Source organism: Limanda limanda, chromosome 17 (assembly GCF_963576545.1).
Source record: "Limanda limanda chromosome 17, fLimLim1.1, whole genome shotgun sequence".
Lineage (NCBI taxonomy): Eukaryota > Metazoa > Chordata > Actinopteri > Pleuronectiformes > Pleuronectidae > Limanda > Limanda limanda.
Window position 1 is genome coordinate 21,137,000 of NC_083652.1, and position 12,191 is coordinate 21,149,190.

Sequence of the window (12,191 nt, forward strand, 5' to 3'; positions counted from 1 at the left end):
AAAACTGTGACATTTGACTGTTGTGGATCCTTATGTGCAACAATTTGTCCCGACCACAATTCAGACGCATAAGTGCAGAGAGAAGCTGAAGGTTTCACTTTCTCGGCGGGCGAGGTTTAGTTACCATATAACTCTGGGTACATGTACTGCGGTCAGGTGTACCATTTCCATCTCTTGCTTCAATTAGTCTTTCATTACATAATAGCGTCTTTACAGTATCACATGTGGGAGGATGGAAAACAGTCTAACTGACAGGTGAGAGAGTGGGAGGCTGCTGTGGGTGGAAAACCAAAGAGGTTTTTTGTATCAGCTGCATCCACCAGCTCTAGTGTCTCATCTTGATTACAGTGCGATTGCAGGAATAGGTATCTAAGTGGGTCCGTTAGTGGAATAAAGTATTTTAAGACCAAAATCGACCATGCAAGTACACATCCCTCAACACCTTCTGTCTTGCCCGTGGAACTCGAGCTCAAATCCATTAGTTTATACCAACTCTTTAAAATCGATCATGAATTTGATTTAATCTTAAATTCCCTTGAGTGAATTCCTAAAAGTTAGGCACTGTAGTTTTACAAAAAAGAATTAAAATAAAGAAGTTAACCATGCATTTGACAGAGACTATTAACAGTATATCCTTCGTGAATTTACCACACAAACTACTAATCCTGAAGAAATCATGACACGAATGCTATAAAACAGACATACTGAACAATAAAGCCTTTATTTATTTTTTTCCCATAGTTCAAGTTTGTCATTCCCACCCAATAAAAAGGTGGCAAATAGAGTGAAGGAGTAAGAGGTAGAGCAAGTGTTCCGTTCTCATTGTGATCAGCGTATAAACTCACTTTTACACACCAAGGGAACGGCCATCCAAAGGCCGACCAACAGAAGAAGCAACAAAAAAAAAACTTGTATTGAAAGAAAACAAAAAAAACCAGCAGCTTCTTTGTGGTGTTGCTAACTTTCCCTTATTATTCACAATCATAAATACTCCTAACTCACTGACTTTTGATAAAGGTCGCACTACAGTGTAAACCAGAGAGGCAATGAGTTCCAGCCATGCGCAGAGGCACAGCACTTATCATTACTATCATCACCATCATCATCACAGTCTCTGAACACTTGGAGTGGGGATACGGGCTTCTTGTTGAGTCCAGGGGGGCTCTGCATAGCATGGTCTGACAGGGGAGAGAAGGGCCGCCCCCTATTGAACTGAAAGGAGGCTCTGGGTCCAGCACTCGAGGAGAGTGTGACCTGCTCGGGTCAGGGGGTCGTCTCCTCAAGAAGGGGAGCACAGAAACCTGGGGAGCCGAACAGCGACGTCTGTCCACGACAGTCATGTGTGTTCGTGTACACGCCTCAAGCTGGATTAAAACTAACTACTACTAACCATTCTACCATTCATCTACACTGCCAGGATTGGGACAGTGCCATGTTACATAAAAAAAAAAAAAAAGAAAAAAGGATAGTATTTACATCAACGCATAAATTATTTCCCTACCATACTGAATGTGTAAGGCATATTAAGGTCTCTGGAAAAAAAAAAAAAAATGAAAACGTTAAGTGCCTCATATGTAAAGACTATGCAGATTCCAGAAATGAGAAATGTAAGCAAAAGGATTAATAAGTGTAAATGTTGCCGAAATAAAAATACAAATGAAGGCCAGAACGAGTCAAAAAGAAACAGAGGAACAAATTCAAAGTAATGGGAAAATGGCACGAAGACATAGGCTAAAGCTGTGAGCTTGATTAGGCAACCCCCCGGATACTTCCAGGCAGTAACAACGGAGCCTGCTCTTTAATACCCAAGAAAGAAGAGTAGTGAGGGGTCACTCCATGGAGGGTTACACCCAGGATTCACTGATTCTATGAGATGCTTTACATTCCTGCCGCGCACCGCCATGCCATCTAGGAATGATTTGCAACTCCTCTTGCCCAGAATGTGACCTTTGACATTTCTTACGTTTTGTCGCCGCCATGGAGCCTCCGACGGCCGCGGCCCATGGCAACTGCAGCCCTGTACACTGACCAATCGCCTCAGGGCAGAACTGGGTCAAAATGTTCACCTGTCGCCATCGAATAAGGCCTCAGAGTCTGGTAAAATTCACACTTGTCAACGATATACAGTATCAAAACTCTGTGTAATGAGAAAAACATACAAACGATATGCAAATATAGCTTTCGATATGCAACAACATACACATTAACTGTTGGGTTTTTTTGCAGATGAAATTCAAATGTTTCATACATTATTTGTCAAGATAATGGCTGGTTCTGTTCATTCTGAAAAGAGAAAGAAAAAAGGAGGAAAAAACAAGACAAAACCAATAAATCATGTTCGGTTCATATTTGTCGTGTTGGATAACTGCGCACACGGGAGGCGTGGGGGAGGGAATCGAACCTCTCCAGTTGACCGTATACGTTCACGTTACCGCCACCCTCCCACTCCAGTGCTTCTGGGCTGCTGTCAGTCTTTGGGTCGCCCCCGTCCCCACCCGCCTGCTGTGTGTAGGTGCATGTGAGTCGGTCGTTCCAGTGAGGTTTAAAATAAGTATAGGCCATTGGTTCGGTTGTTGAGAGGTCCCGCCTACCCTGATGGGGTGGAGCCTGGAGGGGGGCGTGGGGGGTGGGAGGCATCAGTCGTCCAGGATGACCTTGACAAAACTGGCCACATCTGTCTCTTTGGCGTCATGAAAGGTGAGAAATGGATGTTGCTGCATCAAAAGGAGGAAAGAACGGAGTCAGTAACATGCTCTCGAGAAACAATGTTTTAAAAAGACACCTGTGCTGTTATTTACTTGTGAAAAATCATCTAAGTGTTGGTGGGTAAGACTGGCCTCGTGGGCACACTGAACATTACAGCTTAGCAGATTAATGGTGAAAAGCGCCATCATTTATAATCACACCTGTTGGTGTTGAAAATGAAATGAAAATATGAAGAAAAAACACAAACCATTAATTCTGTATAAGCTGGTCTCTCATTTGGCATCTTTCTTAAGCTGTAAAAAGAAAAATATTATTTCAAAAGGGAGAGAAAAGGAGGATTTAAATACATGACAGCGTGATATAAAAAAAGGGATTAGAAAGTGATAAACACATGGACATCATCTGAAGCTAAACTGCAGCTCTACTGTACATTTGCTACTTCTGTCAGTAAAAACAGAGCAGACACTGACCCCTGCTGGTCATCACGGCTACTTTTGTATTTTTCAAAAGCAAGATGAACGTGCAACACATCGTTGACCATCGTCATCGAGCGTGAGGCGCACTTACCACTGGGAGATGAAATCTACAAAGTCTGGGGAGAAGCGGTCAGCAGGCAGCTGTGGAGACGGCTCGTCCACCACCTGTCGGAGTTGCTGGAACGGGGTGCCCCATGAGTCGTAGGGGAATCTCAAAATGGCCAGCTCAATCTAGAAGAGACAGGAGGAAGCTGCTTTAACGGCAATCATACGTGTAGGATCTTGAATTTCATGACGGCATGTTGTGATTTAGGAGAATACTGTATTTGCTATAATGATAAATGTTTGCTGCAACTCAAACCATTGTAGACATTACAGAGAAGTATTGACTCTTACCCTTTTATGTGTAGCTTAATTAGGTTTGTATCTTTGTACTTCTTGCAACCATCTTTGGTCATACAATTGTCATATAATTATGTATATTTAGGTGGAATACATAATGTAATATATGATAGTAACACAGTGAATTCACTTTGAAGCCGTTATATTATAGCAGCAATTGTTTTTATTAATGTTTAAATCAGATTAAAGAGCAATTCTCTTTCGGTGAGCAGCAATAACATTAATTACTCTAGTAAATTAATTCCCTGCACTAACTAACTAACTAAGTAACTAAGTAACTAACTAACCAAAAGAGTTCAATACAACAATCCATCACTACTCACCATAGTGATACCAAGACTCCATACGTCTGATTTGACGCTGTAGCCTTTCTGGTTGAGGTCAGGATTGATCCGCTCAGGCTGAAATGGAAATATAGATAAATACCAACAACATCGATAATAGCTATAAGTAAGTCAAATATTAAAACACAAAAAAGGAATTAAAATTCTAAAAATCACATTCGATAAAACCACGGTTACTCTCTACTTTAAATTAAATCCAGTCAAGAATTAAAAAGCCACGTAAAGATGAGAATACTTTGGTGAAAAGAAATTTGTCAGTTCCCATATATATTTTTGGGGCAGGATTTAAAATCATGAATTGGTTTTGTGATTGTGCGTTCCAGACAAGATGTCGGTAAGAAGCCTGATAAACTTTAGTCTGGGATCCAGATTTCAAAACGATTCGACAGCTACTGGCCTGTGGACTTTTGGCTTTACTCCAGCTGATGATCAACATTGGCCAGGCCTCAATGACGGTCCAATCCTTCCATACATTTCTAAAAAATCCTTTCCTTAAATCTCAGCTTGCCGGTACCAGGAATCTTCTCCCCGATTTCCCCAGGTCCCAACTCACCGCCATGTAGGGCTTGCAGCCTGCGTCCATTGTTTTGGCCACGGAGTCCACCAGGTGACCACTGATGCCAAAGTCGCACATTTTGACTTGGCCCTGCGTGTTGATCAGGATATTGGAGGGTTTCACATCTGGAAAGAGACAATGTTGGGAGGATCATGAGAGAAGGAGAAGAAAGGAAACAAACTATGAGAAGCATCAGCGGGAGACCTGAAAACAGTAACCACTGACGATTTGATCTGCTCACCTCTGTGAATCACTGACAGGTTATTGTGCAGATGCTCTAATGCCTTGACAACCTGTGGAGTAGCAGAAGAACATTTCAGGAAAAAGATTGAACTCCTCTGAAAAGATGATCACATGAACTGATGATGCAGATGCTATCTCAGTGAAACCAATGAGCATTTACATGCACTTTAACATAAATGCATTATCTGTGGTTTATTGTTGATTGGGTTTGGTGTATTGGATTTCCTGGAGTCAAATCAATTTCTGTTTAGCAACAAACCTGCAGTGTTTGTCTATATTAAAATGTATTAAAAATACAAAGACGAATCATGCCTTATTATTTTAAATATTAGTGATGATGATAATATTTACCATTTACCAAGAAATGGTTGTAGATTTGGGGAACTATAAAGGTAATTAATGGTTTTCTTTCTGAGAATTACGTAAGAAAAATTCTTAAATTTTTAATATGTAATCTGTATACGAACACTAATGTGTTTGTGGTTTTAGTGGGAATTAAGTGATGTGACACTTTCTTTGCGAATCAGTTTTTTCATAAGCCCAGGACTTCATCCAGACTATATGACAGGTTGCCTGGCAACCTCACTGTGACAACAAGACCCCAGAAATTCACTGCACCTGTGTGTTGTTCGCCAATTAATGACTAACTACAGATAAGCTATACATCTTGTACTTCTCAGAAAGAACAAGACTCCAGAAAAAGGTTGAAGACCGTTACTTTATAAATCATGTTAACACACTGGATATCTTAGGGACAGTACGTACTGCTACTGTGATCTTTCCCAAGATGTCCTCTGGGATGGTTTTGCCTTTCTCAATAACATTCTTATAGAACTTGTCCAGAGACGTGTCCATTAGCTCCATACAGATCCACACGTCCCCCTGGATACAAGAAAAAGTCCCAAAATTGAAGAAACGTGATGAAGACAGGGTGTCACAGCAGTCAGAAGATTTCTATAGAAATTGTCCTCACCTCTCTGAAGAGGGCGCCATAGAAGGTCACAGTGAAGAAGCAGTCCACTGTCCTCATAGAAATGTCCAGGTCCATCAGGAGTCTCTTCTGCTCCAGACTGTTGACTGTGGCACGAATTCTCTGGTAACACAAACATCATAGATGAGCTGTGTCATCACAGGCACATGTAGCTCAAATCAAATGGTGTCCAGTGTTTAACCCTATAGCCCTGCACCTCTCTCTTAATATCACATGTCACAGATCTAACCGATCTGAGCTGAATATTTAAAGGATGAGCTCATATCCTGAATACATCTGTGAGGCTTCTATTTATAAAAAGCATGGTGCATGTACACAGATGCCAAATCAGGTAATCTGAGTGGCAGCCTAGCACCCTACCTTGACAGCCATGATAACACCACTGGGCACATGTTTCATCTTGTCCACCACACCATACGCTCCCCTTCCCAGCTCCCCAATCAGCTCCAAGTCATCTGCCTTCACCACGAAGTTCTGCACAGGAGGAGGCATACGTGACATTAAAGTATGGATTCAGCTCGGCCAAAAAATAGAGTAGGAAAAGAGAGCCAGCTTTACCTGATCTCCAATTGTGACGCAAGCTTTAGAGTCAAGATCTCGAGGGGCCCTGGGGAGAGAGGGCAAAACAATTAAACTACCCGTGATAAAAGCACACAACGATTCACTCCCTAATGGAATATTCATATGCTGAGAGAAACTGTGCATGTTTATTAGTGGAATTTAATCAATTATTGGCAGGGTGTCACTCTCTGTGAATCCATGCATCTCTGCATCTGAAAGAGGAGTTTTAAAATGGAGGGCGAGACAGTGCTGCATCCTTAAAAATTAAATGAATGCTATAAAAGTTTTTAATAAAGTGTAAATATCTACCTCATGTAATTGTGACCTGGTGTGTTTAAAATGTGTTCATCTGCATTAAGGAAATGTAAAGAAGGACCAAAAATCCCAAATGATAGTGGAATGGAGGAAAAATATTTGATAAAATATGATATTTTTGTTATGTACATCTTTTATTCTTCTTTATGTTATAAATTGACCCAACCAGTGTGTCAGTGAGACCCTAATTTTGCAACCCTCTAAGGATGGTATGGCTGCCATTGTAGAAAAACAAAAAGGGAGGCTTACGCTGGTGCTGCAGGTGGGGGCTGTGCAAACACTTCTTTGGCCAGCTTCAGCCCAGGGTTCTTCTTCTTACCTTAAAGACAAGAACACACAACACCATAACAATCTCAGACCCAATCAATGAAGCCACAACAAGAGAGTATAATAGGGATTCTTGTGAATGGCGATTTTAAATCGATATGCTGCCTCCCCAAAATTTTTTTTTTTAAAAACATATTTATTGGTTAATACCGGGGGGGATATATTGGGGGAGCAACATCACCCCAGAGCATGTTGACCAGCTCTTGTTTTGCACAAGAATCTAAACATACCCAAGCACTAGCTTTGCATCGGCTACATGCAAACCACAATAGCCTACTTTTTGTTTATTTCAAAGTTTATATTTTAAGTAAACTTTTATTCATTCTATTTAATTTACCTTTTATTTATTGTTTAAAAGTAGCCTAAGTGGCATACATTTCTTAATCTGTCAGTTTGTGTGCAGTTGACAGGGGCTATACAATAATAGGGAACATTTTTATTTATTTTCTCTATTGGCTGCCCGGCAGACATTAAGTTAATGTTAATATTTGAAATGAAACTTGTAAAGCTCTAAGTGAATTTGACTGTTGTATTTGAAGGAATGATTCAACATTTTTTCATGGTCCAGTATTTAAAAAAAAAAATAACCAAAAGAAATCCCAGGAAATCGTAATATCGAATCGCAATACTTACAGAATCGCAATACCCACAGAAATCGTACATATACACATATCGTATCGCCATCTAAGTATCGTGATAGTATCGTATCGGGAGGTCCCTGCCGATTCCCGTACCTAGAGTATAACTTGCAGTGTCACTCAGGGCCAACTTAGTGTCTTTATTGGCCTATTGATAGATTGTTTTCTATTCTCGTAGTATGGAGTGTTTTCAAGGTTGCAGTCAATTTGGAGTTTCCACTGACACAAACCACACCAAATGATCTGTTATCTCACTGGAGATTAGGTGTACTCTAAGCTGAGGCCCAACAACACAGAGGAGGCGGACTGAGTGACTAATCAACATCGGTATGATGACTCGAATGCCTCGGTGGGGGCTTTTTCCTGTCATATTTTTTTTTTTTACTCTTAGCTGGAAAATCATTTATCAATATGTTTTCCTGTTTTGTCTCAGTTAAGCAGCCCTCACATATTCTGCATGTCTGCTGTAAACTGTGCAGCTCGAGGATATATCTGTGTTAAGTCAGTGACAGCGGTCCATTCATAAACACAGTTTACCAGCAGCCTTCGGGACTTCCCACAAGAGGCCGGAGCCTCTGCCAGAATGACACAGCTACCGGGCTTACGAGCAATAACAGGGGAAAAAACAGCCCGACCCTCCCTGACATGGACATTTTTGTGTTCAGCATGTTTGCTCGTGTTGCAAGGTCAACAGGAAAAACATAAAACACTTTTCTTGACCTTTATCTGCATGTGCTAGGACTTGGTCAGATGTTCACTGGGATTATATGATGAAAAACAATATGGTCCAGACTTGTTATCGTCTGTTCTTGCTGCAAAAACAAGGGTCAAAGCAAGAAGTGGAATGATTCTACCCCAGTGCAGAGAAACTGGCGAAATGCACTGATAAAACTTGCAAAAGTAAAAAAAAATATGAACTGTCACTATTTCTGTGGGCTTGTATTTATGAATGAGTGACGCACAGCTCTCCAGTCTGGAGGAAGTATGATTGGGCAACCCCCTCCTCAGCTAGATGGAAGGGAAGTGAAGTTTTTAGATTCCGTGGCCGACCACTGAAAACATCAGACAGATGCATTTTGTGTTGCAGCCCTAAAATAGGCCTACGCTGTCTGGACAAACTATGATAGTTCCGCTTGGTAGATATTGAAGCGTGATTTACTCACACATGCTGAATCAAAAAAAAGAGTTTGCAGTTCCTCATTGTGGGATAGAGTAAATGAGTATTTAGCACTCAAAGCCATCGCAGGACAATGTGTTGTTCATGCAACAAGACAAAATGAAGAGAACAAACATGCTGGTGCAGTTGAAAAGCATCCTACACAAGACATAAATTGGGTTTACTCAAGTTGACATATTTCACAACCCTTTTCTCCTGCAGAAAATAAACTGCAGATTGTCCATTATATCTAACATGATAAGTGTTTGGCCCTGTCAGGAAGCGGTCCTGCTCGGGGAGCCAGTGGGTGGTGTGTGCTGCGACCCTGTAGCCAGGGCTGTGGGGTGGGATATGACTCATGGCCAGTCCGACTGGACACATCCGCTGAAAACACAACAACTGTCAGGACCCTTTTGGGAAATATGATGTCACTTCACTTGGCCCGTTTGGAGCTCACTGTCCCTGTCCCGGGGGCCAGCCGAGGCCAGCTCCACTCTACAGCCCTCTCCTGAGCAATCCACTATCCTGATTATGGCGCCTTCATCAGATTAATAGTTTTGTTGCTGCCGTGTTAGCAGTGAACTGGTGCACTTTAACAGGAAATGCAGTCATACTTAGAAAAACCAAAAGATGTTCAGTGGAAAGTACCCATGGCGCAGTAGTGCACGCACGTAATGGGAACAAGAATTTCTGGATTGTGCATTGGATCAAAGTGCCAATAGCTGTGTGGCAAGTCACCATCAGGAAGCTCGGGAGCTCAGAGCGTGGGTCCTTATACAGACAAGCATGACTCATGCACAGATAATCTTCCACGCTACCCTATCAGCGCTGTGAGGGAGAACCCAATCTCCCAACATGCCTCGGCAACACAATGAGCAGCGCTGCAAGTAACTAACTTAGAATCACTCCACCCCATTAACAGACAAACACAAGAAAAAAGGCCACTTCCACGGGAAAACCTCTCGGGCCTGCCTTGCAATGCAACACAACTTCAATCTCTCTCAGCGCCGTCAGAACCTGTGCAGCAGCTCTGGAGTGTCTGCTTGCAGCCAGCGAGCTGTCAACAAAAAGGAGAGAGAGAGAGAGAGGCTGCACCAGGTATTGGTGCTGCAAGTCACAACATGCCACGGTAGGCCAAAGGCTGCGAGTGGCTGAGCTGCAGCACAGCCAATCCGCACAGGGCTCCGAGGACGCCGTGTGTACTCCCGACCATGGTAACGCTAGTATGATTGTGTAACAGCAGCAGCAGCGGTGGACGTGAAATGTAAATTGACATCATCGCCATCATGTTGTGTGTGTGTGTGTGTGTGTGTGTCCATCTACAGTTATGAGGGACCATTTTGGTTCAATCCCATCATTGTGAGGACATTTTGGGTGGTCCTCACAAATCCAATGGACTGTTTGAGAGTTAAGACTAGGTTTTAGGGTCAAGGTTAGGTTAGACATTTAGTTGTGATGGTTAAGATTAGAGTAAGGGGCGAGGAAATGCATTATGTCAATGGGGGTCGTCAAAGGGTTAGGGTTAGGGTGTGTGTGTGTGTGTGTGTGTATGTGTGTGTGTGTGTGTGTGTGTGTGTGTGTGTGTGTGTGTGCATGTCCATCTACAGTTATGAGGGACAATTTTGGTTCAATCCCATCATTGTGAGGACTATTTAGGTGGTCCTCACAAATCCAATGGACTGTTTGAGAGTAAAGACCTGGTTTTAGGGTCAGGGTTAGAATTGGGGTTAGGTTAGACATTTAGTTGTGATGGTTAAGATTAGGGTAAGGGGCTAGGAAATGCATTATGTCAATGAGGGTCGTCAAAGGGCTAGGGTGTGTGTGTGTGAGTCTCTGTGTGTGTGTGAGTGTGTGTGTGTGACGCAGAGGAAGGAACATGACTTTTCCAAGGTGTGTGTTTTATTCAGTAATTACAAAAACACCCACTCGCTGACTGACAGGCGGAAGCCAAGCGTGTGATGGCGCCCTGGTTCCTTGGTAATTACAAAATAAAAAAAATAAAAAAACACCACAAGGTAAAAGGGGAAGTTTGCTTCTTTTAAAAAAAAAAAAAAAAAAATCTGTGCAGATGCATTTGCGTGTATATATGTATGAATTAATTCCCATTTGGACACTGACAGGTTCGGTCAGACCTGAACCAGAACCCGCCGCTGATCGATGAGTCACGACGAGGCCGAGAAACACAAACACCTGTGGCCCCGGTTTGCGTCGCTCACCCCCGGGGGGACAGACTCCGGTGTGCCGGGGGTCACTTCCAGCTCCGGGACGACCCGCTGGAGAAATCACAGCCCCCCGGCCACACTCCCCTTCATTACATTAGCCCGCAAACTAACTTAGCTAGCCGTTAGCTTCCGATACATTACCCGTTAAAACAGACACATGCTATCGCTAGCTTCCACCGCTGAGACAAGGGGATGTGAAGGGACAGAGGGACACACGCTAGCTAGCTTCTTCTTCTTCTACTTCTTCTTCTTCTACTTCTTCTACTTCAGCCTTCCACCTGGCGAGGTTTACACAGCGAGCAGAACTACTTCCATGTTTGTTTGTTTTTGTTGTTGGTAAAATACAGTTTTGAAAAAGAAGTGTGTGTGTGTGTGGGTGGGGAGTGGGGTGGTGGGGGTTCGTGGAAGATGAAATCAAACAAAAATAAGCATTAAAAGCACTCACCTCCTTTAGACAGAGACATTTCCCCTTTGCTGTGTTATGGGGGGGGAAGGGAAGCACAAAGACTTTTGCCTTTTTTTCACTCCCTCCCTGCATCTACCCTTCCACCCGCTCAGGATCGCTGGCTTGTCGTGCACACACACACAAAAAAGAAGAAGAAGAAGAAAAAACAAAACGTAAAACTAGCAGCGATTTAAAAGACGCGATGCTTCGTCTCCGTGCACCCGCAGCAGCGCTTCGATCAGCGGATCAATGCACAAGTTTCTATCGAGTCTCCGCAGCTCGGACACTTCGAGTTAACTTTGCTTACAAGACCTGGACTTTTTTTTTTTCGGGGTGGCCAAAGTCTGACAGCTGAAGAGTCAAGCGACGTGATGACGTACTTCCTGCCGCGCGCCGGGCATCATGGGAGGTGGAGTTTGGATCGGGTGAGCGCCTTTTTTCTCAGAACATTATTAACCCTAGAACACTAACGTACAATTAGTAACATCATCACTTCGGTTTATTTTACCCCATGTAAGATACCCGATAAAAATACTTCTCATCAAAATATATTAATATACAACCATGCATGGCAATTTGAAGTACTCTTCTTTTATTTCCCTGATACAACATCTCATAAAAAGGAAAAAAAAGTATCATGGGGGGACCCTATAGAAAGGCTCTAAAATTTATGAAAAATAAGGGAGTCGTTTAAGAAATATTCCTAAAAAATAATAAAATAATAGAGCTGGGAACTTGTTCTTCGGTCCAGCCATCCCTGGGACATGTCCGGTGATTGCAGAGTCTCCCTGCATAATTTAAAACTTATA

The 12,191-nt window shown here is 42.6% G+C and overlaps 1 protein-coding gene across 1 annotated transcript; it reads right to left on the minus strand.

Annotated features, from left to right (window-relative positions):
• Positions 1-702: 702 nt before the first annotated feature.
• Positions 703-11,710, minus strand: LOC133023163 (dual specificity mitogen-activated protein kinase kinase 6-like). Its single transcript, XM_061090126.1, has 12 exons — positions 11,383-11,710; positions 6,844-6,913; positions 6,277-6,325; positions 6,079-6,192; positions 5,701-5,820; positions 5,493-5,609; positions 4,726-4,777; positions 4,482-4,609; positions 3,908-3,985; positions 3,274-3,413; positions 2,954-2,999; positions 703-2,714 (listed from the first exon to the last, which is right to left on the minus strand). Exons 1-12 carry the CDS (start codon positions 11,399-11,401, stop codon positions 2,637-2,639), a joined length of 1,011 nt encoding a protein of 336 aa, XP_060946109.1. The 5' UTR covers positions 11,402-11,710; the 3' UTR covers positions 703-2,636.
• Between the last annotated feature and the right edge of the window lie 481 nt (positions 11,711-12,191).